Genomic DNA, 26,234 nt, shown 5'->3' on the forward strand with positions numbered 1-26,234 from the left:
CGATCGACAGCAAGGGTACGAGCGTTGCGATGACAAAGAACTTCGTGAAAAAGCTCAATCTTCCATCGTTCGATTGTGGATCGTGCTCAAGCGTGCTAGGAGGACAAAAAATGTGTACCTAACAGGAAAGAGACAAGTGCAGGGCAAGTGCCTTGCCACTGGCTGGGGCAAGAGATGCAGTGCATTAGTACAGAAAAGAATAAAAAACAGTAAAGAAAATCAGCAGCAATAAGCAGCAATAAGTACGGCAAGAACAGCAGAGAGGCTACTACAGAGATGACGAAACTGACTCAAACAAAATAAAAAGAATTGAAAAACAAAAGGGAAAGCTAAAACTAGGAATGAAGCTAAGCCTCAGCTTACTTATTGAGAAATAGAAATAAGGACATAATATCGACTCGGGATTTGCATCAGTGTATCTAGATCTACACTTTCAGCGAGTACCGTAGAGAAAATTTCCATCAAAAATGTTCCTTCACCGCCGTGTCGAATTGTCCAATGAGTTTGGCGTTCTTGTAGGCTTCTTTCAGAACGGCTAGAGTGCCTACGCTGCCCTCTCTATCGAGCCATCTGCAGAGCATTCTAATGCACTGCTCTTTAACGCCGTAAAAATCGTTCTCTATTGCTCCTATTTCCGCTTGCCCAAATCCTAATTTCCGAGCTATGGCCTGCCAGTCGTTTTGAGATTGTTCAGCCAGATCGCAGAAAAATGCTTCAGTGGCTAGCATAGCTAGGATAGTGTCTGCGGATCGTTTCCCACCGCCAAACCAAAGCCCCATACCCTGCCTCTCGTCGCAACTCAGCTGCCCTGTTCCGTTCGCCAGTATCCACACGTCCTCCGTGATATCGTAGTCGTCTGTCTCAGCTAGGGTGTCATAGAGATTCTCGTCTCTTCTTTCTCTAACTTGACAATACAGTCGACACTGTAGACCCGCCATTCCTCGTCGTTTCGCCTCCTCAATGTCTTTTGCCAGAGACATTCGCAATGAAACGCACTCTTTAGTCATCTTCGAAAGTTCTTCACTTGACAGCGAGCTGTTTTTCGTAAAAACCGTCAAAGTCGCACAATTCAGTTCGCTCTGGTACAGAAATTCGGCATCGACGCCAGACGAAACGGGAAAAACCATTCGATTACGTCGAAGCAGCCCATCATACACGCGTCGGCGCCGCCGAAGAAAACGGGTTACCAAGCGAAAGAAAAAGGATTCGGGAAAAAACACGATGCCCTCGACAAAAAGGACAAGCGGAGGAGGAAGACGGTCTTTGCGATCCGAGCTAAACGCCTTGCTGTACTCGGATTGCCCCTCGAAATCGCTTTGTAAAAGGCAGGGGCTCACATAGCCCTTATCTTCCGATCCTTCTTTAGTCTCGGTAATGATGTCAAAATAGTCAAGAATTCCCTTCGCTGCATCGTATTCGTCTTTTGATACTTTTGCCAGCTGAAGCAGGCTATTGACGAGGTCAGTCGAGAGAAAGCCAGACTTGATAGCTCGCTGCCAGTGAGATTTAAGTTTCGGTGCAGCTGGCTCGGAGTGAGCCGAGCCAACAAACGATGCCAAGAGATTGATTAGCCAATTAGAATCGTAAAATACAAAGTCCTTCAGAACGTCAACTTCGGGAAAATAGAAAACGGAGCCGACGTGGGTCAGATGTTTCAGAGCACGTTCTAGCTCGCTGATCTCGCCGTTAGTCTCAATGCGACACTCCTCGGCGACTTCTCGGATAAGGCTCATTTTTGCCATAGAGCGGCCGATTATTGTTTTGAGTAAGCTCATCACGTCTTCAAATTTCAGCCAACGTGCCGGCTGGACGTCCTGCTTCTCATAGAAATTGCGAGTCATATCGTCAACTCTCATTCGGATTTTGTTAGCGGTAGGATCTTCATTTTCCGTACCAGAGGTTTTGTTCTCTACGAGGAAAAACATATGAGGAGAGGTTGTGTTTACGAAGTGGGATTGAATTTCTTTTTCTCGAAACAGCGTCTTTAGGTGCCTACTGTTTTCTTTTAAGACGTCAAAAGCCGCCGTCATTCGGTGAGTCGAAATCAGAAAAATCGCTGGATAATTGACGTGTTCCTCTTCGCCAATAAACGTGCCATGCTCTTTGGGAGGATGAGCGATGTGCACGGACGAAGACCAGTGCTTCAAGAAATCGTCATTCGTTCTCATTCGGACGAGTTTCTGCGGGATCTCTCCTCTGTCCTCTGTAACGTGAGATGACTCGGCTTTGTCCGTGAGACGCAGGGCCCCGTTGAAGACGAGCAAGTAGATGGAGAGAGAGCCGGCGGGCATGAGAGCGGCGTGAGCTGTCAGAAACGGCTCCTGTCCTCCAAAATCGCAGATTCTCATTAGAATGACGTTATCCACACCGCCGAGTCGAGACGGATCAGCGACGATATCTCTTATGAGACGACGCTGTTCCGACGTCAGCGAGCTCTGCGATGCGCCGGAGACGCTTACCTCTTCGCGGGGCTTCTTTTCAGCTTTTGATCTAAAGGTAACTCTCTATAGTCGTTCAGAAAAACGCTTCTCGAAGTACAAACTTTTGAAAAAACTGCCGCAATTTCACTCTGTACTCCACATCATCTAATAGCTTCCACTTCGTAGAACCTTCTCTCGCTTTCCCAGTTAAGTAATCGGCGGAGCAGTGATACTGCATCATCGTGATGGCAGCATTTTTCATTTCGATTCCACACGTGCTGACTTGCTCTTTGAACTTCTGACCGAGAAGAAGTCGAACAAGGCAAGTCTTGCCCACTCCGCCTTGTCCAATGACATTGACGCGAACACGAGCGACTTTGACCGTTCCCGCGGCAAGAAGAGCGCTGGGATCAAAATCTACAAGAGTTGAAAATGCTGTCGCTGCACTTTGATAAAAAAAGTAGGCGTACTTGTCTGGCCGCTTTCTCTGTTCTTAACCCTAATCAACAAAAATGACTCACACAGGTAACAAAGTAAAAGTTGTCAAACCTGGACTTCCTTCTAATTGTCTCCGAGAGTTCGTCCTGCATTTTATAATATGCCGGAGACATATCTGTTGGCGTTTTTTGCGTTTTTGCTCTCGATTTCTTAAATCTTATATTCGAACCGTCACTTGGGAGACCGTAAAAATCAAGTGATAGGCTAGTGTCTGCAAATCGTTGCCCACCACTATCTTCTCCGTCTTCTTTTTCTAAAGGAGAAAACCGTCTGATAAGTTTATAGGCTCACATTGCAACAGCTCTAGGAGTCTATATAAGAGATTCGCATTTTTGTCTTTAGTCGCTTTAATTAGATGCCTCTGCAGAGCGATTATCTTATTATCTATCGTCGTCCGGGCCTCTCAGCGCCATGTACGTGCCAACGCTCGGATTTGAAACCGAAAATATAATTTTGCCTTCGCGCCTCGCTCGGTTTGAGGAAGTCGGTGTGCGGACAGTTCGGAACGATTTGTTCATTTTCTCTGCGCTCCACGCGGACTCCGTCGTAGGGAATTCGTACGATCGAGCGTCGTGCAACGCTCCAATCTCTAGCTATACATATATAGATGTTTACCTGAAGCCCAGATGGCTGAAGACTTCGCGCTGCGATCTCTGCTGCGACGGTCGCTCATTGCTTGAAGACGCAATGAATGATGCGATGCGCTCGTGTGCGGGATGCGTGCTCGCGATAGTGACTGCGCTCAAACACTGATTGGTCGGTCCAACAAAAGCTGATATAAAGTAATCAGCGCTATCCGGATCTGGTGCCGTCCCCCGCCACTGGCAGTTGAGGGCCTGCAGGTCCAAAGCGATTAGGCCGATTAGATCCCACTTTGCTCTTCCCACGTGACAACTAGCCTGAATGAGATGATCTGATACCTCGTCATTGTCCGCTGGAACCAGTTGGAGTCCTTATACAAAATGAAAACGGTTATTATACATGTACCTCAAAGTGGAGCTCGCCTTGCACCAAACCAAAGCCCCATACTCTGCTTCTCATCATAACTAAGCTGCTCTTTCCCGTTCGCCAGTATCCACACGTCCTCCGTGATATCGTAGTCGTCTGTCTCAGCTAGGGTGTCATAGAGATCTTCCTCGTCTCTTGGTTGTCTAACTTGACGATACAATTGACACTGCAGTCCCGCCATTCCTCGTCGTTTCGCCTTCTCGATGTCTTCTGCCAAAGACTCTCGCAATGTAATGCACTTTTGAGTCAACGTCGAAAGTTCTTCGCTCGACAGCGAGCTATTTTTCGTAAAAACCGTCAAAATGGCACAATTCAATTCGATCTGGTACAGAAACTCGGCGTCGACGCCAGACGAAACGGGAAAAACCATTCGATTGCGTCGAAGCAGCCCGTACACGTGCCGGCGTCGTCGAAGGAAACGCGTGACCAAACGAAAATAAAAACTATAACTATTCAGGAAAAACACGATGTCCTTGACGAAAAGAACGAGCGGAGGAGGAAGACAGCCCACGCAATCAGAGCTAAACGCCTTGCTGTACTCGGATTGTCCCTCGAAATCGCTTTGCAAAAAGCAAGGACTCAGATAACCCCTATCATCTGATCCTTCCTTTTTCGCGGTAATGATGTCGAAATATCCTAGAACTCCTTTTGCTGGTTCGTATTCATCCTTTGATACTTTTGCCTGCTGGAGAAGGTTATTGACAAGGTCTGTCGAGAGAAAGCCCGACTTGATGGCTCGCTGCCAGTGGGATTTAAGATTCGGTGCCGCTGGCTCGGAGTGAGCCGAGCCGACAAACGACGCCAGGAGATGAATTAGCCAATGGGAATCGTAAAATACGACGTCCCTCAGAACGTCAACTTCAGGAAAATAGAAAACGGAGCCGACGTGGGTCAGATGTTTCCGAGCCCGTTCTAGTTCGCTGTTCTCGCCTTTCGTGTCTATGAAACACTCCTCGGCGACTTCTCGAATGAGACTCATTTTCGCTATAGAGCTGCCAAGTATGTTCTTGAGCACGCTCATTACGTCTTCAAATTTCAGCCAACGTGCCGGCTGGACGTCTTGCTTCTCGTAGAAATTCCGAGTCATGTCTCCGACTCTCTGTCGGATTTCGCTGGCGGTGGGATCTTCATTTTCCTTATTCTCTACGAGAAAAAACATATGAGGATTAGACGACTTGGTATTTACAAAGTGAGATTGAATTTCTTTTTCTCGAAACAACGTCTTCAGATGCCGATCGTTTTCTTCCATAACGTCGACGGCCGCCGTCTTTCCGTGAGTCGAAATCAGAAAAATCGCCGGACAATTGACGTGCTCCTCTTCGCCGATGAACGCGGCGTGCGTTTCGGAAGGATGAGCGACGTGCACGGACGACGACCAGTGCTTCAAGAAATCGTCGTTCGTTTTCATACGAACGAGTTTCTGAGGCATCTTTCCTCGGTCTTCTGTAACGTGCCACGAGACGGCTTTGTCCGTGAGACGTCGAGCCCCGTTGAAGACGAGCAGGTAGATGGAGAGAGAGCCGGCGGGCATGAGAGCGGCGTGCGCCGTCAAAAACGGCTCCTGTCCTCCAAAATCGCATATTCGCATCAGAATGACGTTATTGAGACCGCTGCTGACTTGCGACGAATCCGTGACGATATCTCTTATGAGACGACGCTGCTTCGACGTCAGGGAACCCTGCGCTGCCACGGAAACGTCGCTTGCCTCTTCGCTGGGCGTCGTCGATTTCTTCTCAGTCTTTGATCTAAAAACGACTCTATTAATTAATTAATTAATTAAATCTGATTAATTAATTAACTATTCTCGCAGTACAAACTTTTGAAAAAAGTGACGCAATTTCTTTCGGTACTCCTTTTCGTCTAATAGCTTCCACTTTGTCGATGTTTCTCTCGCTTTCTCGGCGGAGCAGTGATACTGCATCATTGTGATGGCGGCATTTTTCATGTCAATTCCACGCGTGCTCAGCGGCTCTTCGAATTTCTGACCGAGAAGAAGTCGAACGAGGCACGTCTTGCCCACGCCGTCTTGTCCGATGACGTTGACGAGAACGCGAGCGACTTTGACCATTCCCTCGGTCAGAAGAGCCTTGGGATTGAAATCTGGACGAGTTGACTCGAGTACACTTCGAACGAAAGCTCTGACTGGACTGGGGTCTTTCGCTTCGTTGAGCGAGTTCACGTCTTCGGACAACACAGGCGACGCTGAAATCGACTCCGATCGACAAATTCTACTTCTTCAAACCCTACTCTACCTTGCGTGTCGTTCGCGTCGCCGAGTGAGCTACGTATATCGAAAGTTAGGAGGCTCTTCTAGCTCTTCCGTCGCTTTTACTTACAGATGAGTTGCTAAATCGTTCGCTCGCATGTTGAGAAGTTCTTCGAGCTTCTTGAAGTTCGTTTGATCGTGATCGAGGCCTGTTTGCATATCTAGACGCGTCTCGAAACGATCGACTGTCGACTCTTACCGCCTACGACGGCTTGTCGTGGCAAAGCCTGTTCCTCTTCCGTCTCTAAATCCATAAGTCGGGTGCAAGAACGGGTTAGAGTAGTGGAAACGTAGAAAACTATCGCCCGTTTCCTCCCACGTGACGTGCAATGATTGACGTCAATCGACGCGTGCAACCAGATAGTGCAAGGAAAAAACGACGTGCATGTACCTAGCTATAGATCTACACTGACAAGTCGCCGGGTCTGAAAAATCAGAATTAATTTTTAATGAATTAATTACCGATATTGTTCTACCAGTGCTTACTTTGGTATCTGTAACGACGATTTTCGCAATACGATTAATCTATCCTGTAGCAATAAATTATTTTTCGTTTCTCGCTCGAAGTAAGGCTACTACAGAAATAAAAAACTGACTCAAAATAACAGGAATTAAAGACAAAAATCAACCCCAAGGGATTTGCATCAGTTCTCACTTCAGCGAGTAGTTTAGCAAGAAACAGCGAATTCTTGTTCCTCCAACGCCTTTTCAAATTTTTCGATGCACTTAGCCTTTTTGTAGGCCACTTGCAGAACGGCCAGAGTGCCTGCCCTGCCTTTTTCTTTTTGCCATCTGAAGAGCATTTCGATGCATTGCTCTTTGACGTCGTTTGAATAATCCTTCTCTATTGCTTTTATTTCCGTTCGTTTAAATCCTAATCTCGGAGCTATATCCTTCCAATAGCCTTGAGTTTGTTCAGCCACATCGTAGAGAAAATCATCAGTGGCTTGCTTAGCTAGGATAGCGTCTGCGAATCGTTTCCCGCCCTCATGTTCATCTCCTCCTTTTTGTCCTTTCGTTTCTAAAAGTGAAAAGCGTCTGATGAGTTTATATATCTACGTATATCGTTGCGTGCACTGAGTAACAGTAAAGTATTATGCAAAGTCAAACCTGATGCCGCATCTGTAAAATCAGCATGCCTGTCCGCTGCGAGCCGCCCTGCAAGTGCAAATTACATCAAGACTTTTCCAACTGCACAAAAGACGACAAATTCTTTACCGAGATCTGATACCTCGTCGTTGCGAGCCCTTATAAAAAAGAACAATTGTGTGTCTCAAAGAGAAAGTCTAGCGCGTGGAAGGAGCTTACCACCACCAAAGATCCATACTCTGCCTCTCGTCCAAAGTCAGATCATCTGTTTTGTTCGCCAGCATCCACACTTCCTTCTTGGTATCGTAGCCGTCCGTCTCAGCTAGGGTGTCATAGAGATCTTCCTCGTCTCTTGGTTGTCTAACTTGACAATAAAGTTGACACTGTAGTCCGGCCATTCCTCGCCGTGTCGCCTTCTCAATGTCTTCTGCCAGAGACACTCGCAGTTTATCGCACTTCTTAGTCAGTGCTGAAATTTGTTCACGTGACAGTGACAGCGAGCTGTTCTTCGAAAAAACAGTCAAAGTGGCACAATTCAGTTCGCTCTGGTACAGAAATTCGGCATGGACGCCAAGAAATACGGAAAAAACAATTCGATTACGTCTAAGCAGTCCGTCAAATATATGCTCTCGGCGCTGTCGAAAGAAACGTGTGGCCAAGCGAAAGAAAAAAGATTCAGGAAAAAACACGATGTCCTTGACGAAAAGGACGAGCGGAGGAGGAAGACGGGCTTTGCAGTCAGAGCTAAACGCTTTGCTGTACTCGGATTGTCCCTCAAAAATTCTTTGTATAAAACAAAGGCTCAGATAGCGTTTTTCCTCTGGTCCTTTTTTGTTCTCGGTGAGGATGTCAAAAAAGTCAAGAATTTTCTTTGCTGGGTCGCATTCATCCTTCGATACTCCCGCGGCCTGCTCAAGCAGGTTTTCAACCAGGTTAGTTGAAAGAAAGCCAGAATCAGTAGCTTCCTGCCATTGAGACTTAAGATCCGGTTCCTCTGGCTCGGAGTGAGCTGAGCCAACGAACGATGCTAGAAGATTGATTAGCCAATCGGAATCGTAAAATACAACGTCCCTCAGATCGTCAACTTCGGGAAAATAGAAAACGGAGCCGACGTGGGTCAGATGTTTCAGAGCACGTTCTAGTTCGCTGTTCTCGCCTTTCGTGTCAATGCAACACTCCTCAGCGACTTCTCGGATAAGGCTCATTTTTGCTATCGAGCGGCCGGTTATAGTTTTGAGCAGGCTCATTACGTCTTCAAATTTCAGCCAACTTGCTGGCTGGACGTTTTGTTCATTATAGAAATTGCGAGTCATATCGTTAATTCTCGTTCGGATTTCGTTAGCTGTAGGATCTTTGCTTTCCCTATTCTCTACGAGAAAAAACATATGACTACGGGAGGTCGTGTTTACGAAATGGGATAGAATTTCTTTTCTTCGAAACAGTGTCTTTAGGTGCTCGTCGTTTTTTTTCAAGACGTAATCATCCGCCGTATTTCGGTGAGTCGAAATCAGAAAAATTGCGGGATATTTGACGCGTTCCGTTCTGCCGATAAACGTGGGATGCTTTTCGGGAGGATGGGCGATGTGCACGGACGAAGACCAGTGCTTCAAGAAATCGTCATTCGTTTTCATTCGGACGAGTTTCTGCGGAATCTTTCTTTTGCCCTCTGTAACGTGAGACGACTCGGCTTCGCCCGTGAGAGGCCGGGCCCCGTTGAAGACGAGCAAGTAGACGGAAAGAGAGCCGGCGGGCATGAGAGCGGCGTGAGCCGTCAGAAACGGCTCCTGTCCTCCGAAATCGCATATTCTCATCAGAATGACGTTATCTAGACCGCTGACTCGTGACGGATCAGTGACGACATCTCTTATGAGACGACGCTGCTCCGAGGTCAGCGAATCCTGCGGTGCGGCGGAGACTTCGCTGAACCCTTCGCCTGGTACTTCATCGCCAGTTTCAGAAGATTCTAGAGGGTCATCGCTCCTGTCGCCCAAACCGTCTATCTGCGACGTATTTGTTTCAGTAACCGAATCGGAATGGCTGGGCTCCCTCTCAGGCTTTGATCTAAAGATAACTGTTTATAGTTTTTTTTGAAAAACACCTCTCCCAGTACAAACTTTTGAAAATAGCGCCGCAATTTCTTTCTGAACTCCTCCTGATCTAATAGCTTCCACTCCGTAGAAGTTTCTCTCGCTTCCTCAGTTAATTCGTCGGCGGAACAGTGATACTGCATCATCGTGACAGCGGCATTTTTCATGTCGATTCCACACGTGCTGAGTTGCTCTTCGAACGTCTGACCGAGAAGAAGTCGAACAAGGCAAGTCTTGCCCACCCCGTCTTGTCCGATAACGTTGACGCGAACACGAGCGACTTTGATCATTCCTTTGGTAAGAAGAGCCTTGGGATCAAAATCTATAAGAGTTGAAAACGTTGTCACTGCAACTTTAATAATAAATAAATAAAAAGTAGGCGCACTTGTCTCGCCAAATGAGGCTTCCGTCACCACCAATTCAAAATGTCCAAGGTTGGCCTCCTCGTAGGCCTTTTTCAGAACGGCTAGAGTGCCTGCGCTGCCCTTTCTATCTCGCCATCTGCAGAGTATTTCCATGCACTGCTCTTTGGCATGACCGACATTATTGTGTTCTATTGCTCCTATTTGCGCTCGTGAAAATCCTAATTTTGGAGCTATGGCCTTCCAGTCGTTTTGAGATTTTTCAGCCAGATCATAAAGAAATTTTTCAGTAGCCTGCTCAGCTAGGACATCGTCTGCGGATCGTTTCCCACTGTCGTCAGGCTTATCTTCTGGACTCGTGGGCGGCGACGATGACAGGGTCTCTTGTGTTCCTAAAGATATGAGATTATCACAGCAACAGTTATAAAACTATTTAGGAGATTTATACTTTTATCTGAAGACCTTAGTCGCTTAGGGAGATGTTCCTGCTCGGAAAACCGCAGAGCTTCTGGGGATCGTTTTCCTCCTCCTCCTCTTTTATTTTCTAAAGGCAAGAAAGCGTCTCAGATGAGTTCATAGGCTCATAGTCATCGCAACATCAGTTATATGTTGAATAAGTGATTCTCACTTTTATCTAAATGCTGTAGTCGCTTAGCGAGATGCTCTTGCTCCGAAACCCGCAGCGCTGTGATAATCTTATCTAAATCGTCGTCGGGGCCTCTCAGCAAGTAATCCATAACGAGTATTCTGATCTTCCTGGCCGTCGTGTGTTTGTCGCTGAACAATTCCTCGTACTCGTCACGTGAAATTACTCTCTCTTGAAAGAGGTATCCCAAAAAGGCATTGTTAACGCGTAACGTTTGGCTCAAATGCGTGTAATCGTCGCGTAGAACGTCGAGTCGACGAGGACCGTCGTTCGCCATGTGAACGCCCCTTCGAGCCAGAATTTGAAACTGAAAGTGTATTTTTGGCCGATGACCTCATGCATGTGATCTCGAATACACGACGGAATTTTGGGCATAGCGTTTTAATCTGCAGAAGTTCTCTAACTGCTATCTCTATCTACTGTACCTCGCAATACAAGTCGTCAGGTCTGAAAATCAAAATTAATTAATTAATTAATTAATTAGATTAATTTCCAATGCTTCTACTGTACTGTCCTTACTTTGGTATCTGTGACGACGATTTTCGCAAGACGATTAATCTATCCTGTGTAGTCGTAAATTAGTTTTCGTTTTTCGCTCGAATTCCCTCTGGGACCTCTTCTTCTGATTCTTCGCACTTGACGAAGAAAAGGAGATCGTCGCTTGCGTTAGCGACGTTCTCGATGTAGAACTGATAGACGAGCGTCGCCCAGCATCGACGATGATCTGATTCCAGTGTTTCGAAGTCGTCTAGAAGCGATTGGAGGGCACGAGAGCTGAGAATCGCTCGTGGGTTTACCTTTGCTTATAGTGCTCTTCTGCCTTCTCTGGTCTCGAATAAGACGTATGATGTCGGAGAAGGCGAGATTCGTTTCGGCCATCGTTCGATGAGAGCCCGGATTCCCTATGTAAAGTATCTGCACGTTAATTATTATCATTTCTCGTTCTACGACCGGTACAGAGCGCCTACGGTTCCCGCAGTAACATGACCATTCCGGCTCTGCATGGGCTTGACGGATAACGCCGCTGTGGTCTAATTTCAAATTCCACTCAGAAGTTCTAGCTTGCAACAGCATATTGTCACAGAGTACGTGGAGCTAAATGTAAAAACACTCGTGAAAAGAAAAAAACCAACTGTCTGAACTACAATAAGAAGTCATCTACAAGAAATCCGTCATCTACAAGAAATCCGTCATAAAGACCGTGGTCATAAAAAATCAAAACAAACACTAACCCGATGGGCTTACTGAGTAAAAAACTGAACGAAATAGAAACAACTAGCTTAAACGATAAAGATACCTGAGCACTCAGTCCATGGCAGAATATCCTAGTTGAATTAATTTTTTGCTAAGACATCTCAAAGACCTCAGATGCCCGTTCTTTGAGCCCCTCTTTGATCATCGCGTCAATGAGATGTCTTCGAGTGGCTTCTTTGTCGTACTTTACTGCCCATTTATTTAGCATTTCCTGAGCGCAATCGCGACCTTGGCGCCCTTGCTCACACGCGTCTAAATCATATTCTTTAAACGTTGGTTCCGGACCTAAAATTCGCCCAATACGACGCCACTCTACTGGAATTCGTATTGCCACTTCTATTCTTTCCTTTGGAGTTACTTTCACGTCAAGATACGGATCTAACAAAAAAGAGTTTCAATCTACGTACATCATTGAGTGTACTAAATAAAAGTACAGTACACAGTTATTAGCAAATCAGACTCGGGTAATTTATTATGCAAAGCCAAACCTGATGGCAAATCTGTGATATCAGCAGGACTGTCCGTTGCCAGACGAGTACGCCGCCCTGCAAGTGCAAATTACATCAAGACTTTTCCAACTGAACAAAAGACGACAAATTCTTTACCGAGAACTGATACCTCGTCGTTGTTTGCCGGAAGTCCGGTCGGAGCCCTTATAAAAAAGAACAATTGCGTATCTCAAAAGTCTAGCGCGTGGAAGGAGCTTACCACCAAAGATCCATAGTCTGCCTCTCGTCCGGAGTCAGATCATCTGTTTTGTTCGCCAGCATCCACACTTCCTTCTTGGTATCATAGCCGTCTGTCTCAGCTAGGGTGTCATAGAGATTCTCTCTGTCTCTTCTTTGTCTAACTTGACAATACAGTTGACACTGCAGTCCCGCCATTCCTCGTCGCTGTGCCTTCTCAATGTCTTCTGCCAGAGACGCTCGCAATTTATCGCACTTTTTAGTCAGTGCTGAAATTTGTTCACGTGACAGCGAGCTGTTCTTCGAAAAAACAGTCAAAGTGGCACAATTCAGTTCGCTCTGGTACAGAAATTCGGCTTTGACGCCAGGCAATACGGAAAAAACAATTCGATTACGTCTAAGCTCTCCGTCAAATATATGCTCTCGGCGCTGTCGAAAGAAACGCGTGGCCAAGCGAAAGAAAAAAGATTCAGGAAAAAACACGATGTCCTTGACGAAGAGGACGAGCGGAGTAGGAAGACGGGCTTTGCAGTCAGAGCTAAACGCTTTGCTGTACTCGGATTGTCGCTCAAAATGGCTTTGCATAAAACAAAGGCTCAGATAGCGTTTTTCCTTTGGTACTTTTTTGTTCTCGGTGAGGATGTCAAAAAAGTCAAGAATATTCTTTCAAGTTGCTGGGTCGTATTCATCCTTCGATACTCCCGCGGCCTGCTCGAGCAGGTTTTCAACCAGGTTAGTCGAAAGAAATCCAGAATCAGTAGCTTCCTGCCATTGATACCTAAATCCGGTTGCTCTGGCCCGGAGTGAGCTAGCTGAGCCAACGAACGATGCTAGAAGATTTATTAGCCAATCGGAATCGTAAAATACGACGTCCCTCAGATCGTCAACTTCGGGAAAATAGAAAACGGAGCCGACATGGGTCAGATGTTTCAGAGCACGTTCTAGCTCGCTGTTCTCGCCTTTCGCGTCAATGCAACACTCCTCAGCAACTTCTTGATCTAATTATCTAATTTAATCGCACTACGCACATCCGTTTAGCAGCATCAAGTTATTAGTATTAATTACTAATGTGATGCTATGGCTTTTTAGGTCTTTTGGGTGTTACTGCGGTGAGTTCCTCTCTGTCGAGAATTACCTTGATTGAGTGCGACTGGGAATGGGGCAGTATAATGGCAATCGCTGCTGTGATTTGCAATGCGTTCCAGTTCCTAGCGATTATGTGCGAAGGAGTCAACTTGTACGACTTTAGAAGACGCATTTCGGTTTTCAGTCGAAGAACCGAGAGTCAAGCACTGACTGTAAGCGAGAATCAAGAAACTGAGATCGATGAACCTCAAGCACCCCAGATCCTCTGAATCATAGACATATACTATTTGTCTACTTTGTTGACTTGAGTTCAGTTATACGTGTAGATGTTCAGTTCAAATTAGAATAAAGTGACGTCATGTTATTGCAAAAAATAGCCACGTGGTCGGTGTATATTTTTGGGATCATCCATGTGATTGTCTTGGGGTCATCTAGCCTAGCCTAGTAGGCGCATGGGTGCCCAAATATAGATGTAGCTAATTAATTCGACATATGGACGTACGACGCGCCTCCGCCCTGTCTGTCTCTCAAATGTCAGATGTCGATTAGGATCGAGTTTCTAAGGCATCTTTCCTCTGTCTTCTGTAACGTTGCCACGAGACGGCTTTGTCCGTGAGACGTCGAAGACGAGCAGGTAGATGGAGAGAGAGCCGGCGCGATCCGAGCGAGCGCCTCCGCCCGCGTACCCGCGATGCGTGCAAATACGGAAATGGTGAAGAAACTCGCCTCGATCAGCCCATCCTTGCCAGCCGACTCCTTCGAACGGGCTCTGTTGATCGAAGGGCGACGCTCGACGCCTCCTCGAGCTTCGCGTTGGCTTCGTATGGTCGAGAGACGAAACAAGAACGAAGCATACACGAATACGGGACTTTTTCATAATGAGAGACAAACTGAATAATATATGCTGCTACAACCCAAACTACCAAAGCAAAAATAACACAATTCAAGTGCTACACGGTACACACACAAGTCATCTAGAATTGCCTGCAATTGCTAACTCAACAAATTGCCTCAAGTGATACATATCAAAAACAAAATCCTCGGTTCCAGCAGGAACCTGATGGCCGTCATATAGCTTCACCGCTGAAAACGTGTAGCTGCAAAGTCCAATTGAAGTGCAGTTCTTTAAATCGAATCTTTTTGGACTCAGATGGTTAGGCGCGCTGTTATCGTATATTCTAACTGAAATGTCGGGCGTTGATGGAGTACCGTAGGTGAAATGGCCAATGTTCACTATCACGATGTACTTCAGGTCATCGAGCGATTGATAATCCGCCAGTTTGGTTTCGTTGACGGCGCGCGTGACGCAAATCTCAATGGCAATCGTCATCTTATCCGGGAAATTCCTAGGCCCTGCAGCAAAGTCGGCAATATAATAATTTCCGTTACATTCGACGACGCGATCCGGAAACACCCAAAAGGAGTAGTCCTTTCCCCACGAACCCAATCCGAGGGCGAAAGCCATTCCGGCACTTTGATGAACGGAGCCATACGGCATTCTAGTGAAGACGTATTCTTCGGCGATGCGTTCCACTCGATACGACTTTTCTTCGTGCAATCGTTGCCTCAGTTGCGCAAGGTGCTCGACGGCGATGGCGCTCGACGGAATTCGATGTTGCCTTTCGCGGAAGACGAATTTCTCCTTGCGAGTCGTGACGATGACGACGTTCTAAGCAAGAATGCGACAGACGATAAGTAGAGGATCGAGCCCAAAGCAGAAATTAGCCGATTTGCACGCGATTCTGTCGATTATGCTGACACGTGCACGACTTACGTTCGACCGGTCCAACTCGACGACGAAGTCGCGATCCGTGGAAGAAATGTCGACCAAAGTCGAATACGGATGCAGCGGCGGCGACGGCGCAGGGCGATGTGACTCTGACTGAGTGGAATCTGTAGGCTCTTCCATCATTAGAGATAGAAACTCCCGTATTCACGTGACTTTTATAGCCCGGAGCCAGAGTCATAGATAGCAATTTCCATTCCTAAGTAAAGTACGCGTGACTAAACACCTTCCGGATAGAATCGAAACGCTTCTTTCGTCCTATAAAGATAAAGCAATAAGAGAGCGTTGCCTCTCCGTCTTCAAGGACGCGTTGATCAATTTATCGCCTGCCCGGGCAGCTGATGCCCTGTTAGAACAGCTGAACTCTTGTACAGTAGCTTTGTTTGAATGATTGATACCAATATACCGTGACCTCACTTCTTAATTAGTCAACTAAATAAGTTCTCTTCGGCAACAGAGATCAACAGACGATTCTACTCAATACACAAGGGTCAACACACGTACCACATTGAATAGTACATACTACCGGGGCATATGCCAACTCTCACTGCCACCATTGAGAGGCCTGCGAGGCCTGCTTCCTATAACTGGCGACTGCATCTCTCGTACCTCTATTCGCGATCAGATCCGACACGGAAGCGACGTCCTTCGAAACGGGATCGCCGTAGAGAAAATGAGCCTCAATGGCCTTGCCAGACGACGGAACGATGACGGGATATCGACGAATAGTTTTCCCGTCAGACGACACTTGAGATTCTCGGGCGTATATCGTCGTCAGCACGCAAATCCGATCCTTATACAGGAATAAATAGCATCATTTTAATTGACTTCGTTTTTATTACCCTTTTTCGACATAGCCGACTGCGCTCAAACGCTGATTGGTCGGTTCCACAAAACCGAATTATGTAGACTATAATCAGCGACTTCCGTGCCGGTCCAAAGGTAGCGTCGGGAGAAAACTTAAGGAGAGAAGCGTGCTGACAAATTAAAGCGGCATCATCGCCCGAAAACGCGCTGACGTGGGTCGGAACTCGCTTTCTTGTGACGAGACGCGCCGTCTCTCGATCCGCCCGCCAGTTTGAAGCATCTATCGATCGCGCCAGCAAGGGTGCGAGAACTTGGCGAAAAAGTTCGGATAAGTAGATCTTCGTCGTTCTTTGATCGTGGCTCAAGCGCGCGCTACGAGGGCACAAAGATGGTTGCCCAACAGGCCCTGAAATGGTAGGAATGATAACGCCGCTATGGTGGTCAAATTTCAAATTCCACTCAGAAGTTCTAGCTTGCAACAGCATATTGTCACAGAGTACGTAGAGCTAAATGTAAAAACACTCGTGAAAAGAAAAAAAAACCCAACTGTCTGAACTACAATAAGAACTCGTCTCTAAAAGAGATTCATCATAAAAACCGTGGTCATAGAAATCAAAACAAACACGATGGGCAGTAAAAACTAGAGACAACTAGCTTACACGATAAAGATACCTGAGCACTCAATCCATGGCAGAATATCCTAATTGCATTAATTTTTTTTGCTAAGACATCTGAAAGACCTCCGATGCCCGTGCTTTGAGCCCCTCTTTGATCATCGCATCAATGAGATGTCTTCGAGTGGCCTCATTGTCGTACTTTTCTGCCCATTTACGTAGCATTTCCTGAGCGCAATCACGACCTTGGCGCCCTTGCTCACACTCGTCCAAATCATATTCTTTAAACGTTGGTTCCGGACCTAGAATTCGCCCAATACGACGCCACTCCGCTGGAATTCGTCTTGCAACTTCTATTCTTTCCATTGGAGTTACTTTCACGTCAAGAGATTGAATTTCTTTTTCTCGAAACGTCTTCAGATGCCGATCGTTTTCTTCCATAACGTCGACGGCCGCCGTCTTTCCGTGAGTCGAAATCAGAAAAATCGCCGGATAATTGACGTGCTCCTCTTCGCCGATGAACGTGGCGGGCGTTTCGGAAGGATGAGCGACGTGCACGGACGACGACCAGTGCTTCAAGAAATCGTCGTTCGTTTTCATACGAACGAGTTTCTGAGGCACACGAGACGGCTCTGTCCGTGAGACGTCGAGCCCCGTTGAAGACGAGCAGGTAGATGGAGAGAGAGCCAGCGGGCATGAGAGCGGCGTGCGCCGTCAAAAACGGCTCCTGTCCTCCAAAATCACATATTCGCATCAGAATGACGTTATCGAGACCGCTGCTGACTTGCGACGAATCCGTGACGATATCTCTTATGAGACGACGCTGCTCCGACGTCAGGAAACCCTGCGCTGTCACGGAGACGTCGCTTGCCTCTTCGCTGGGCGTCGTCAATTTCTTCTCAGTCTGATCTAAAAACGACTCTATTAATTAATTAATTAATTAATTAATTAAATTAATTAAATATTCTCGCAGTACAAACTTTTGAAAAAAGTGACGCAATTTCTTTCGGTACTCCTTTTCGTCTAATAGCTTCCACTTTGTCGATGTTTCTCTCGCTTTCTCGGCGGAGCAGTGATACTGCATCATTGTGATGGCGGCATTTGTCATGTCAATTCCACGCGTGCTCAGCGGCTCTTCGAATTTCTGATCGAGAAGAAGTCGAACGAGGCACGTCTTGCCCACGCCGTCTTGTCCGATGACGTTGACGAGAACGCGAGCGACTTTGACCGTTCCCTTGTACGTTGAGAAGAGCCTTGGGATCGAAATGTAGACGAGTTGACCTGAGTACACTTCGAACTAAGGCTTCGTCCGCACGTGCAGATTCGAAAGCTCTGAGAGGCTCGATCTCCAACAGCACGATCGACTGGGGTCTTTCGCTTCGTTGAGCGAGTTCACGTCTTCGGACAACACAGGCGACGCTGAAATCGACCCCGATCGACAAATTCTACTCCTAATACTCTACCTTGCGCGTCGCCGAGTGAGCTAGCTAGGCCTACCATATCTATGGGCCTACATATCGAAAGTTAGGAGGCTCCTCTAGCTCTTCCGCCGCTTTTACTTACAGATGATCGGGATCTGTTTGTTGTTCGCTCGCGTGTTAAGAAGTTCTTCGAGGTTCATTTGATCGTGATCGAGGCCTGTTTGCGTATGTCTAGACGCGTCTCGAAACGATCGACTGTCGACTCCTACCGCCTACGACGGCTTGCCGTGGAAAGCCTGTTCCTCTTCCGTCCCTAAATCCATACGTCGGGTGCGAGAGCGGGTTAGAGTAGTGGAAACGTAGAAAAAACTATCGCCAGTTTCCTCCCACGTCACGTGCTTAGCGAACGATTGACGTCAATCGACGCGTGCAACGCTCCGCCTGGAAGTGATCGCATAATATGCAATCCATGAAACGCTTGTGACGCCCTCAGGAGATAAAATTAAGCTGCATTTGCGGCAGTCGCTACAGAGATGACGAAACTGACTCAAACAAAATAATAGGAATTGAAAAACATAAGGGAAAGCTATAAAACTAGGAAACAAGCCAACGATTATTGAGAAATAGAAACAAGGACATAATATCAACTCGGGATTTGCATCAGTGTATCTAGATCTACACTTTCAGCGAGTACCGTACAGAAAATTTCCATCAAAAATGTTTCTTCACCGCTGTTTCGAATTGTCCAATGAGTTCGGCGTCCTTGTAGGCATCTTTCAGAACGGCTAGAGTGCCTGCGCTGCCCTTTCTATTGAGCCATCTGCAGAACATTCTAATGCACTGCTCTTTAACGTCGTTAAAAGCGTTCTTCTCTATTGCTCCTATTTCCGCTCGCCCAAATCCTAATTTCCGAGCTATGGCCTGCCAGTCGTTTTGAGATTGTTCAGCCAGATCGCAGAGAAATGCTTCAGTGGGTAGCTTAGTTAGGATAGTGTCTGCGGATCGTTTCCCGCCGTGCAGATGGTAGAGAAACTTTTTAGTGGCTTGCCTTTCTTTCGTTGCTCTTGGTAATGTTGCTTCTTTTTGCAACTCCTTTCGACCAAATGCAGATATTGAAACGCAGGGAAGCTTGCAAAAACCAATTTTTGCCGACTTATCTAATTCAAGCAAAAAGCTAAGAGGCTCAGCATCCTGTTCAAGATGAATAAGCATATTGATTAAGCCTTCACCAGGAACGCGTATCATTAATATAATTGAGCCTGTACCGACGTCAATTTCCATGTCTTGCTTCCTCAGCCGCATAACTCTGCTAAGGTGTAGTACAACTCTTTCGTGGTTTGTTTCATATTCCGCTGAATAGACATCTGGAAAAATAATTCTAATCTTTGGCTGATCAAACGACACCGTTCCTGCTTGTTCCATTGGCTCTTCTATTCGGAACAGTTCATCACAAGTAATCTCCCACAAGATAACTTCGTAATTTTCGTTATTTTTCGAACACGCTTCTTTCAGATAGGTTTTTAAAGCTGATGTGATGGAAGATTTATGCCGTTCGTAGGTAGCCTTCAAAGAGTCGACGATTTCAACAGTGACATAAAGTTTATCAGCAGCTTGCGGCATAGCTACTACTGCTGTTGCTGTTGCTGCACACTGCGAAGGCGAGCTAGGGAGCAAATCCTGGCGCTGATTGGTCCCGCCGCCGATCTCAACATTTGGATCTGGCCCGGGTGTTCTACGGAGGATTTCGCGTTCATCTAAAGACTGTAGTCGCTCAGCGAGATGCTCTTGCTCCGAAACCCGCAACGCTGTGATAATCTTATCTAAATCGTCGTCAGGGCCTCTCAGCAAGTAATCCATAACGAGCAATCTAATCTTCCTGGCCGTCGTGTGTTTGTCGCTGGACAATTCCTCGTACTCGTCTCGTGAAATTACTCTCTCTTGAAAGAGGTATCCCAAAAAGGCATTGTTAACGCGTAACGTTCGGCTCAAATGCGTGTAATAGTCGCGTAGAACGTCGAGTCGACGACGACCGTCGTTCGCCATGTCAACGCCCCTTCGAGCTAGGATTTGTATTTTTGGCCGATGACCTCATGCATGTGATCTCGAATACACGACGGAATTTTGGGCATAGCGTTTTAGTCTGCAGAAGTTCTCTAACTGCTATCTCTATCTACCTCGCAATATTTTGGCGAAGTTCTCTTGCGTTTCGTCGAGGGCTTGGCAGAATTTGTCGAACGAGACCCCAGTATTGGTTTCGTACGTGTACGTGAGAGCTACCCTAGTCTAAAACAACTTGTAAGCTGCCAGTGGGGACCCTTGGCAGAGAACCAGGGTAAGAAACAAATAATCGAATTAGTTCTAAGCCACGGACGGAGTAGGAGAACACCGGTGGTAACCAGTACCGACTACCCCAAATGAGGTCCCCACTACCCCTACGACCGCTATATAGTGGCCTGATTGAGCACACCCAAGTCTCAGATCAGAACAATGGCTTCTGTTGTGCGTCAACTGGTGAAGGTGCCTGCTAGAGAATTTCTCATCCCCAGCGGAGCTCTTCGTCTCTCCGGCGAAACTGCCATGGGCCGACGACTCTGGAGCACGCACGCGAGCGCCGAGCTCCCCGCCGGCGTCGTCAAGACTCGATGGACTCGATGGACTCGATGGACTCCCCGATGGAATACCGTGGAAGGCGCCACAATCGTCGCTCTTTCGATAGCCGCTGGGACAGTGTTTGGAACGGCCTTTCATTCGCCGACATCGAACACCAACGAAGTCGAGAACTTTTGGGGCGTCTAAGAACTCAAAACCCGGGGACTTCACAAAGTCCCCATGCATTTATATGTAGATGTAGATGTTATTGTACAGTCTAGAAAGGTTTTTCGTGATGTAGCAGAGGTGAATGTTCAGAATAAAGCGTTTTTTTCCATCGAGAAAGAAAAGAAAGAAAGAACGAAGAGGAAGAGGGGAAGAAAACAGAAGAAACGTGCTTTCGAATCAACAAGAACACAGCTAGGTTTCTTTGACAGTCTCCTCCGAGTCCCTATATCCATTTTCTCTCGAGAGCCTCCATTTTCGGTATCAGAACTCGTCGTGACGATTCAAGACCTCGCCGTATTGAGTCGCTTCACTGCCGACAAATATGTCATACTTATCTACGATTTCCTGCTCAGTGAGTTTTTTGTCCTAACGGGCAAGGGAAGGATATATGGAAATCAGTCAGTCAGTAGGAGGAGTATGAATGATGAATGGAATAAATGGTGAAGAAATAAATAATGGAATACAGTACCCCCAAAATTAATATGACGACTATCCTCTACTCTTACCTTATCTTTATCAGCGTGATACATCAAATGCGCCGCCTCCGATTCGATTGCGTCGTAGCCAGTTGGCATGACCCATTCCCCGACTTCCTCCTTATTCAATTTCCCGTCCTTGTCCTTGTCTCGCGTCTCGGTGAAATCGTCGCGCTGCGCCTGCACCCAGTCGGGCTCCTCGCCGCGCGCCATCGCCTCGCGATCCTCTTCGCTCAACAAATCACCTAAAATCAATACATAGATAAATAACAACAGATAGGCCACGCCTACGCAAGAATTCATCCATGCTGATAAAGCCGTCCTTATCCTTATCCATATCCTCAAGCGTTTCCTAAGCAAGAGAAGAAAACCAATTTACATACATGTATGTCCATCCACAACGATTTCGTCACCTCGCCAACGACGCCGCGCATGTGCTCGCCTTCGTGAGGAAACAAATAGAATCTATACTCCTCGCGCGTCAAGGCTCCGTCGCCGTCGACGTCGGCGCCAAGCCAACGTCGACGATCATTATCGAAGAGACGATTGAAATTATAGTCGGTTCTATTCCTCAACGTAGCTTCTAGAAAAAAACAATGACGTCACGCGTTGTCAAGACAACCGTTATTGATTTTTTATTTTTTCCTTGCCTTCGCCCTTGTACGTTGCCAGGATGTATTCGTCCCACGTGATCTTGTCGTCGCCCGTCGTCTCGCGTTCCTTCCAATGCTGATCGATATCTTTGTCCGTGTAGCGCTTGTGCACGCGATCGATCCAACCGCGCAGTTCGCTCTCCACGACGACGCCGTCGCCGTCCACGTCGATTTTTTTCACAATCAACCTAAATGAGATTTACTGCCATGGCAACGAGGCGTGCGCAGACGAGCTGACGTTTTAGAATATGCAGAAGTGTGGGCGTGGCTATCAAGTACGTATTCTTTTCTTTACCTTAGCCGCTTCTTCGATTCTTCGGGCGAGAGCTTCTCGAACTCCTCGGCTTCTTCCTTGCCGAGAAACGCTTCGTGGTCGTACTTGGCGTTGTGCTCGCCGTCTTCGCCTTCGTGCGGAATGTCCGACAGCTTGCCGCGTTTCGCGCTGTCCGGTCGCGATTGGATCGCGTCGATGGAGAGGAGGACGAGGACGAGAAGAAGCGAGAGCTTCCCGATCGCGGGACCCATGATTGACGCGACGGCCTTTGTTGTCTGCTCGCGTGTGCACGAGTGTCGAGTGCGCGCGCCAATGCCACGTCGGCACAATATTGTCGACGTCACGTGCCGATCGGTGGCCGAGAACTTTCCAGAAGACTTTTGAGGGCGTTGCGTGCGCTATAGCTCGACTTTGACTCATGCAATTTTCAACAGAACACACAGAAAAAAAACGGAGCAGTGACGTCATTCAGATTCTTCAGTTCACGACTGAGGCCTCTCTTTCTCATTCAATAGAGGGCTGTTCCTTCTGGTCCTCAAATAAAATGGCTAAACAAAAATAAATGTTATTCAATTAATTATTTATTTAAATTAGGCATTTGCACTGACCCATTGAGGACAGCTTACGTCCAGATCATAGGCGGGATGAGTCGATTTGGCTCCCACAGCTTCAAACTAAAAAAATTAGACGCACTACTGTACCATATAGTACTCCCCTCTTATAAGGTACCATATTATTCCACAGAGATACGCCAACTGCTGCGTGACCCCGAACCCCAAAATGAAAGCAGTCAGGAGCAAAAAATTGCAAGGGATCGTCCGACTAAAATAGTTAATTTAGTCAATCAAGCATTACTGTACTGATTATTTCCTACTGGCAATGTCATTTCTTCAAAAAACGGCTGCAGAACAACAGTGAAGTCGTTTTGGTCGTATTTAGCCTCCTCTACCAGATTTCTGAGCCCGTTCTGCACTCAGTTTAATACAGTATAGAAGTTATAGGACCTGCAGCAAGATCACGCGTACTTGATATTCTTGAACGTACATCTGAAGCATCTGGTCCTGTGCGTCAAGGCATTGGCAAAAGGCCCTAACACAAACAAAATATTTGTAAAAATTCTATTACATAATTGAATGCTGTACTGGTAAAAGAGATCGCAGTTCGATAAGTCTCTCATCGAATCCAGCAAAGTGATGTCGACAACGTTGACCAAATTGACAAAGGTTCTGGGCATCTGCACATCAGAGAAAAAAGGGGTGTATTGGCGTATTGCATGATGAACACTTGACACGATTCATTACGTTGTCTTTGAGATAGTCCAATGTTATTTCAACGTTGTGACGATATTCAGCAGGAGTGATACCCCAACCGGGCGGCTGAATGGATAAACGAGTCAGTGCAGAAAAAGCATTTTTTCTTGGGGACCCATATATACTAACATCCATTATGCAGTACTTGCAGAGATCATTGCCGCCAATGAATAGAGTAACGACTTTCCAATCGTTTGCAAAATCAATGTTCTATACCCAACGTGTACATATCCCCTGAAGTTACTTATTCTCAATAGACTTATATACCTGATCGTTTTGCATAAGGGTAACCAAGCGTTCAGCTTGCGGTAAAATGTCTCTATAGATTATATTACAATAGATGCGCATGTTGAGATTTCGTGCTAAGGGGTCACCTGCTCTTTGAGCCACTAACGGCTGCGTTCATGTTTCCATTCGGACAAGCATCGCTACCGCTTGGGTTTGAAGTCGAGCACACACCGGTTGAGTACCCAATCAAATTGGGATTATAATAACGCAGAAAATCTAACCTCGCATTTTTAAAAAAAATTAAAAAAAATTCCCGTTGGGTTGGCCTACTTGACAACGTTGCACAATCAGTGGGACCGGTTCCATTTCCTCCAATGCTGCCCAACAGACAAAACTATACCTACTCGCGAGATAGCTGTAAAAAAAGTTACCTCCACGAAACGTCAACGTGCTCCTCAAACGCTAGCATTTCATTTATATCTTTATCTGTTTTAGCCCAGAAGCCAGCCTATAAAAAGACAAACCAAGGAGACTCTATCTGTTAGAGGAGAATCTCCTTACAGTTACTGAATCTCCAATGGACCCAACCACACTCACATCCCCCGGACGTAGCCGGTGCACTGATGGAGTGATAATTAATAATAATTGGATCTTTAAAGTAGGAAGTAGCGACCTGAGGTAGGCGCCTCAGTACTAAGAGTCTGAGTGTACGGCCTTTCGCAATCAAACTCGGCGACTCCAACAGGCTAAACGTCGCAACGCTTACGCGATCTTACGAGAAAAATTATAGTCGTACGAGAAGGGATCCCGATTTAATGTCGATCGGTCGAGTCGATAGTCGTCGAACATTTTTCGCGACCCTTTGGAAGACTTCGCCGGGACTCGCATCGACTGAAAAAAAAACGAGTGGGATCGATACAGAGATGAGGATTGATGATTTACAGTACCTGATAAATTTCCTCTGAAGATTTCCCATTTGAACGCTAGAGAACAGAGAGCCTCGTAGACACGGAATCATCCAGTGAGATATATATCCGTACCTCTTCTGAGAATGTCTTGCCTTACACCAGAAATCTTGCCATGAAAGCTCACGACAAGGCAAGCAAGATCTAACACATGGTCCTAGAAATCACTACGTTGAATCTTAGGACTTACTCAGGCATAGAAGTGCGACGCAGAACTTCGCAGACATCGTCGCCACCAACAAGACAATGCTAAAGAGAATGATCTCGTCTTTAGCTCAGGTAATGCACTAACGCACTGACCGGTGAGAAGAGCGGAGTTTCCCCACACCTTGACACCCCTGAGGATGAATGAGACAGTCCAACGACACCCTAATACATTATTAGGTTCCTCAGCGCAGGTACGATCTTGCACTAAAAATATGCCGGAAGCACGTGCCGCCGACTTGTCAAACCTGCCAAGGGAGGAGTGCCAAATCGCTAGGGCGAACCCGTGACTATAAAGCCGTGCGCTCTCTCGCTCGTCTCCTACAACAAAGAGGCAAGATGATAGATCCCTTACCCATAGGGCCTTTCATGGCACTGGTCACGGAAGTGGTCCTCATCGTCGTAATCTCGTCTTCGGACCTGATCCACTGCGAAATCGACGACGGCGACGAAACGACTCAAAAAATCGGCCTCTGGACGTCGCGAAACGACTCCGGTACGGCGCACGTGCTCGCGCAAACGACTCACGTTCTCTAGCGGATACTAGGCGTGGTCATGCACACGATGTTGGTCAGCCTGCGACCCGTCCTCGTGCTCTGGTTCGTCGCGTCGAGCAGCGTCCTCTTGGGCTATTTTTTCATGTGGGCAATTCGTCGATGTTCGTGCGCTCGATCGTTCCAGTGGATGGCGACAGCCGTGGGCATGGCCTTCGTCTCCGAAGGCAAATCTAATAAAAATATTAATTAACGAAACTAAAATATTAATTAATTATTTTAATACTATTTGTCTATTTTTAGGTTTTCTCGTGATCGCTTCCGTAGCGGCGTCTTCCTCTGGCTTGAGTTCGATTAGAAGTGTGCATGGGCATTGCGATGGAGGGATGGCCTACGTGTTGCTATGCACAGCAGCCGGTCTCTACGTCTTTCACGTCTTTTTCATATGTCTCATAGCCTTCAAAATCGTCTACTTCCCAGACGGACCTGACGTCGAGACGCCACGTGACCTCGAGCGTCGACTTGAAGAACTTGGAAGAGAACTTACAGTTTGACTTATATAAATAACGAGTTCTGTATGTTGTGAGCGTAATATAATGTCTACTCTGAGCTCGGAAACTGCTGCCTATTTGGAGGAACCTCTGTAAGATCACCGCAGCTAATCACCGAAGCACGTGCCGTCTTGTCAAACCTGCCAAAGAGGGGAAATGACGTCGATCATGTCAACTACCCGAACCCTGTCAACTACGCGAACCCGTGACTAACCCAATCATTTCTTGTCTC

General features: G+C 46.8%; 9 protein-coding genes and 2 long non-coding RNA genes across 15 annotated transcripts; 2 read left to right on the top strand and 9 right to left on the bottom strand.

The window, feature by feature from the left end:
• Positions 1 to 166: 166 nt before the first annotated feature.
• On the bottom strand, positions 167 to 3,675 carry LOC136191470 (uncharacterized). Of its 2 annotated transcripts, XM_065979799.1 has the most exons (6): positions 3,534 to 3,675; positions 3,088 to 3,171; positions 2,970 to 3,033; positions 2,891 to 2,919; positions 2,543 to 2,837; positions 167 to 2,490 (listed from the first exon to the last, which is right to left on the bottom strand). In XM_065979799.1, the coding sequence occupies exons 1-6, from the start codon at positions 3,589 to 3,591 to the stop codon at positions 462 to 464; spliced, it is 2,559 nt and encodes an 852-aa protein (XP_065835871.1). In that variant the 5' UTR covers positions 3,592 to 3,675; the 3' UTR covers positions 167 to 461. The 2 variants fall into 2 exon arrangements, with proteins under 2 accessions (XP_065835871.1, XP_065835870.1); XM_065979798.1 differs by having other exon boundaries at positions 2,970 to 3,171.
• A 127-nt stretch (positions 3,676 to 3,802) lies between these two features.
• LOC136191472 (uncharacterized) lies at positions 3,803 to 6,493 on the bottom strand. The gene is made up of 6 exons (XM_065979800.1): positions 6,392 to 6,493; positions 6,263 to 6,341; positions 6,179 to 6,207; positions 5,744 to 6,128; positions 3,923 to 5,671; positions 3,803 to 3,870 (listed from the first exon to the last, which is right to left on the bottom strand). Exons 1-6 carry the CDS (start codon positions 6,444 to 6,446, stop codon positions 3,843 to 3,845), a joined length of 2,325 nt encoding a protein of 774 aa, XP_065835872.1. The 5' UTR covers positions 6,447 to 6,493; the 3' UTR covers positions 3,803 to 3,842.
• A 235-nt stretch (positions 6,494 to 6,728) lies between these two features.
• Positions 6,729 to 11,273, bottom strand: LOC136191131 (uncharacterized). 2 transcript variants are annotated; one of them, XM_065979424.1, is made up of 11 exons: positions 11,174 to 11,273; positions 10,991 to 11,124; positions 10,896 to 10,939; positions 10,359 to 10,823; positions 10,179 to 10,274; positions 9,754 to 10,122; positions 9,396 to 9,690; positions 7,501 to 9,342; positions 7,411 to 7,439; positions 7,303 to 7,350; positions 6,729 to 7,213 (listed from the first exon to the last, which is right to left on the bottom strand). In XM_065979424.1, exons 4-11 carry the CDS (start codon positions 10,651 to 10,653, stop codon positions 6,861 to 6,863), a joined length of 3,327 nt encoding a protein of 1,108 aa, XP_065835496.1. In that variant the 5' UTR covers positions 10,654 to 10,823; positions 10,896 to 10,939; positions 10,991 to 11,124; positions 11,174 to 11,273; the 3' UTR covers positions 6,729 to 6,860. The 2 variants fall into 2 exon arrangements, with proteins under 2 accessions (XP_065835496.1, XP_065835497.1); XM_065979425.1 differs by having other exon boundaries at positions 7,504 to 9,342; positions 10,896 to 11,124.
• Positions 11,274 to 11,631: 358 nt separating this feature from the next.
• Positions 11,632 to 12,514, bottom strand: LOC136191449 (uncharacterized). Its single transcript, XM_065979773.1, has 4 exons — positions 12,339 to 12,514; positions 12,236 to 12,282; positions 12,119 to 12,175; positions 11,632 to 12,008 (listed from the first exon to the last, which is right to left on the bottom strand). Exons 1-4 carry the CDS (start codon positions 12,512 to 12,514, stop codon positions 11,722 to 11,724), a joined length of 567 nt encoding a protein of 188 aa, XP_065835845.1. The 3' UTR covers positions 11,632 to 11,721.
• Positions 12,515 to 14,271: 1,757 nt separating this feature from the next.
• LOC136190974 (uncharacterized) lies at positions 14,272 to 15,327 on the bottom strand. Its single transcript, XM_065979263.1, has 2 exons — positions 15,177 to 15,327; positions 14,272 to 15,071 (listed from the first exon to the last, which is right to left on the bottom strand). The coding sequence occupies exons 1-2, from the start codon at positions 15,312 to 15,314 to the stop codon at positions 14,373 to 14,375; spliced, it is 837 nt and encodes a 278-aa protein (XP_065835335.1). The 5' UTR covers positions 15,315 to 15,327; the 3' UTR covers positions 14,272 to 14,372.
• Positions 15,328 to 16,455: 1,128 nt separating this feature from the next.
• LOC136191661 (uncharacterized) lies at positions 16,456 to 18,420 on the bottom strand. 2 transcript variants are annotated; one of them, XR_010670894.1, is made up of 4 exons: positions 18,300 to 18,420; positions 18,173 to 18,247; positions 17,590 to 18,102; positions 16,456 to 17,518 (listed from the first exon to the last, which is right to left on the bottom strand). It is a non-coding gene; the product is annotated as an uncharacterized lncRNA (long non-coding RNA). The 2 variants fall into 2 exon arrangements; XR_010670895.1 differs by having other exon boundaries at positions 17,590 to 18,119.
• A 136-nt stretch (positions 18,421 to 18,556) lies between these two features.
• Positions 18,557 to 20,862, bottom strand: LOC136191092 (uncharacterized). The gene is made up of 2 exons (XM_065979390.1): positions 20,205 to 20,862; positions 18,557 to 20,131 (listed from the first exon to the last, which is right to left on the bottom strand). Exon 2 carries the CDS (start codon positions 20,071 to 20,073, stop codon positions 18,742 to 18,744), a length of 1,332 nt encoding a protein of 443 aa, XP_065835462.1. The 5' UTR covers positions 20,074 to 20,131; positions 20,205 to 20,862; the 3' UTR covers positions 18,557 to 18,741.
• LOC136191094 (uncharacterized) lies at positions 20,131 to 20,956 on the top strand. The gene is made up of 2 exons (XR_010670737.1): positions 20,131 to 20,362; positions 20,409 to 20,956. It is a non-coding gene; the product is annotated as an uncharacterized lncRNA (long non-coding RNA).
• On the bottom strand, positions 20,927 to 22,551 carry LOC136191093 (reticulocalbin-1-like). Its single transcript, XM_065979391.1, has 6 exons — positions 22,272 to 22,551; positions 21,974 to 22,164; positions 21,737 to 21,906; positions 21,615 to 21,675; positions 21,354 to 21,568; positions 20,927 to 21,213 (listed from the first exon to the last, which is right to left on the bottom strand). The coding sequence occupies exons 1-6, from the start codon at positions 22,499 to 22,501 to the stop codon at positions 21,109 to 21,111; spliced, it is 972 nt and encodes a 323-aa protein (XP_065835463.1). The 5' UTR covers positions 22,502 to 22,551; the 3' UTR covers positions 20,927 to 21,108.
• A 93-nt stretch (positions 22,552 to 22,644) lies between these two features.
• On the bottom strand, positions 22,645 to 25,281 carry LOC136191135 (phospholipase B1, membrane-associated-like). Its single transcript, XM_065979434.1, has 20 exons — positions 25,206 to 25,281; positions 25,054 to 25,122; positions 24,944 to 25,002; positions 24,829 to 24,897; positions 24,736 to 24,771; positions 24,585 to 24,679; positions 24,462 to 24,534; positions 24,350 to 24,408; positions 24,220 to 24,296; positions 24,119 to 24,165; positions 23,935 to 24,064; positions 23,828 to 23,879; positions 23,690 to 23,770; positions 23,552 to 23,626; positions 23,393 to 23,484; positions 23,276 to 23,339; positions 23,125 to 23,217; positions 22,980 to 23,072; positions 22,859 to 22,924; positions 22,645 to 22,798 (listed from the first exon to the last, which is right to left on the bottom strand). Exons 3-20 carry the CDS (start codon positions 24,978 to 24,980, stop codon positions 22,733 to 22,735), a joined length of 1,305 nt encoding a protein of 434 aa, XP_065835506.1. The 5' UTR covers positions 24,981 to 25,002; positions 25,054 to 25,122; positions 25,206 to 25,281; the 3' UTR covers positions 22,645 to 22,732.
• On the top strand, positions 24,509 to 26,125 carry LOC136191136 (uncharacterized). 2 transcript variants are annotated; one of them, XM_065979436.1, is made up of 5 exons: positions 24,509 to 24,886; positions 24,937 to 25,032; positions 25,319 to 25,453; positions 25,505 to 25,678; positions 25,755 to 26,125. In XM_065979436.1, the coding sequence occupies exons 3-5, from the start codon at positions 25,327 to 25,329 to the stop codon at positions 26,003 to 26,005; spliced, it is 552 nt and encodes a 183-aa protein (XP_065835508.1). In that variant the 5' UTR covers positions 24,509 to 24,886; positions 24,937 to 25,032; positions 25,319 to 25,326; the 3' UTR covers positions 26,006 to 26,125. The 2 variants fall into 2 exon arrangements, with proteins under 2 accessions (XP_065835508.1, XP_065835507.1); XM_065979435.1 differs by having other exon boundaries at positions 24,937 to 25,453.
• The last annotated feature ends 109 nt before the right edge of the window (positions 26,126 to 26,234 follow it).

The sequence above is a fragment of the Oscarella lobularis genome, chromosome 9 (assembly GCF_947507565.1).
Source record: "Oscarella lobularis chromosome 9, ooOscLobu1.1, whole genome shotgun sequence".
Taxonomy (NCBI): domain Eukaryota; kingdom Metazoa; phylum Porifera; class Homoscleromorpha; order Homosclerophorida; family Oscarellidae; genus Oscarella; species Oscarella lobularis.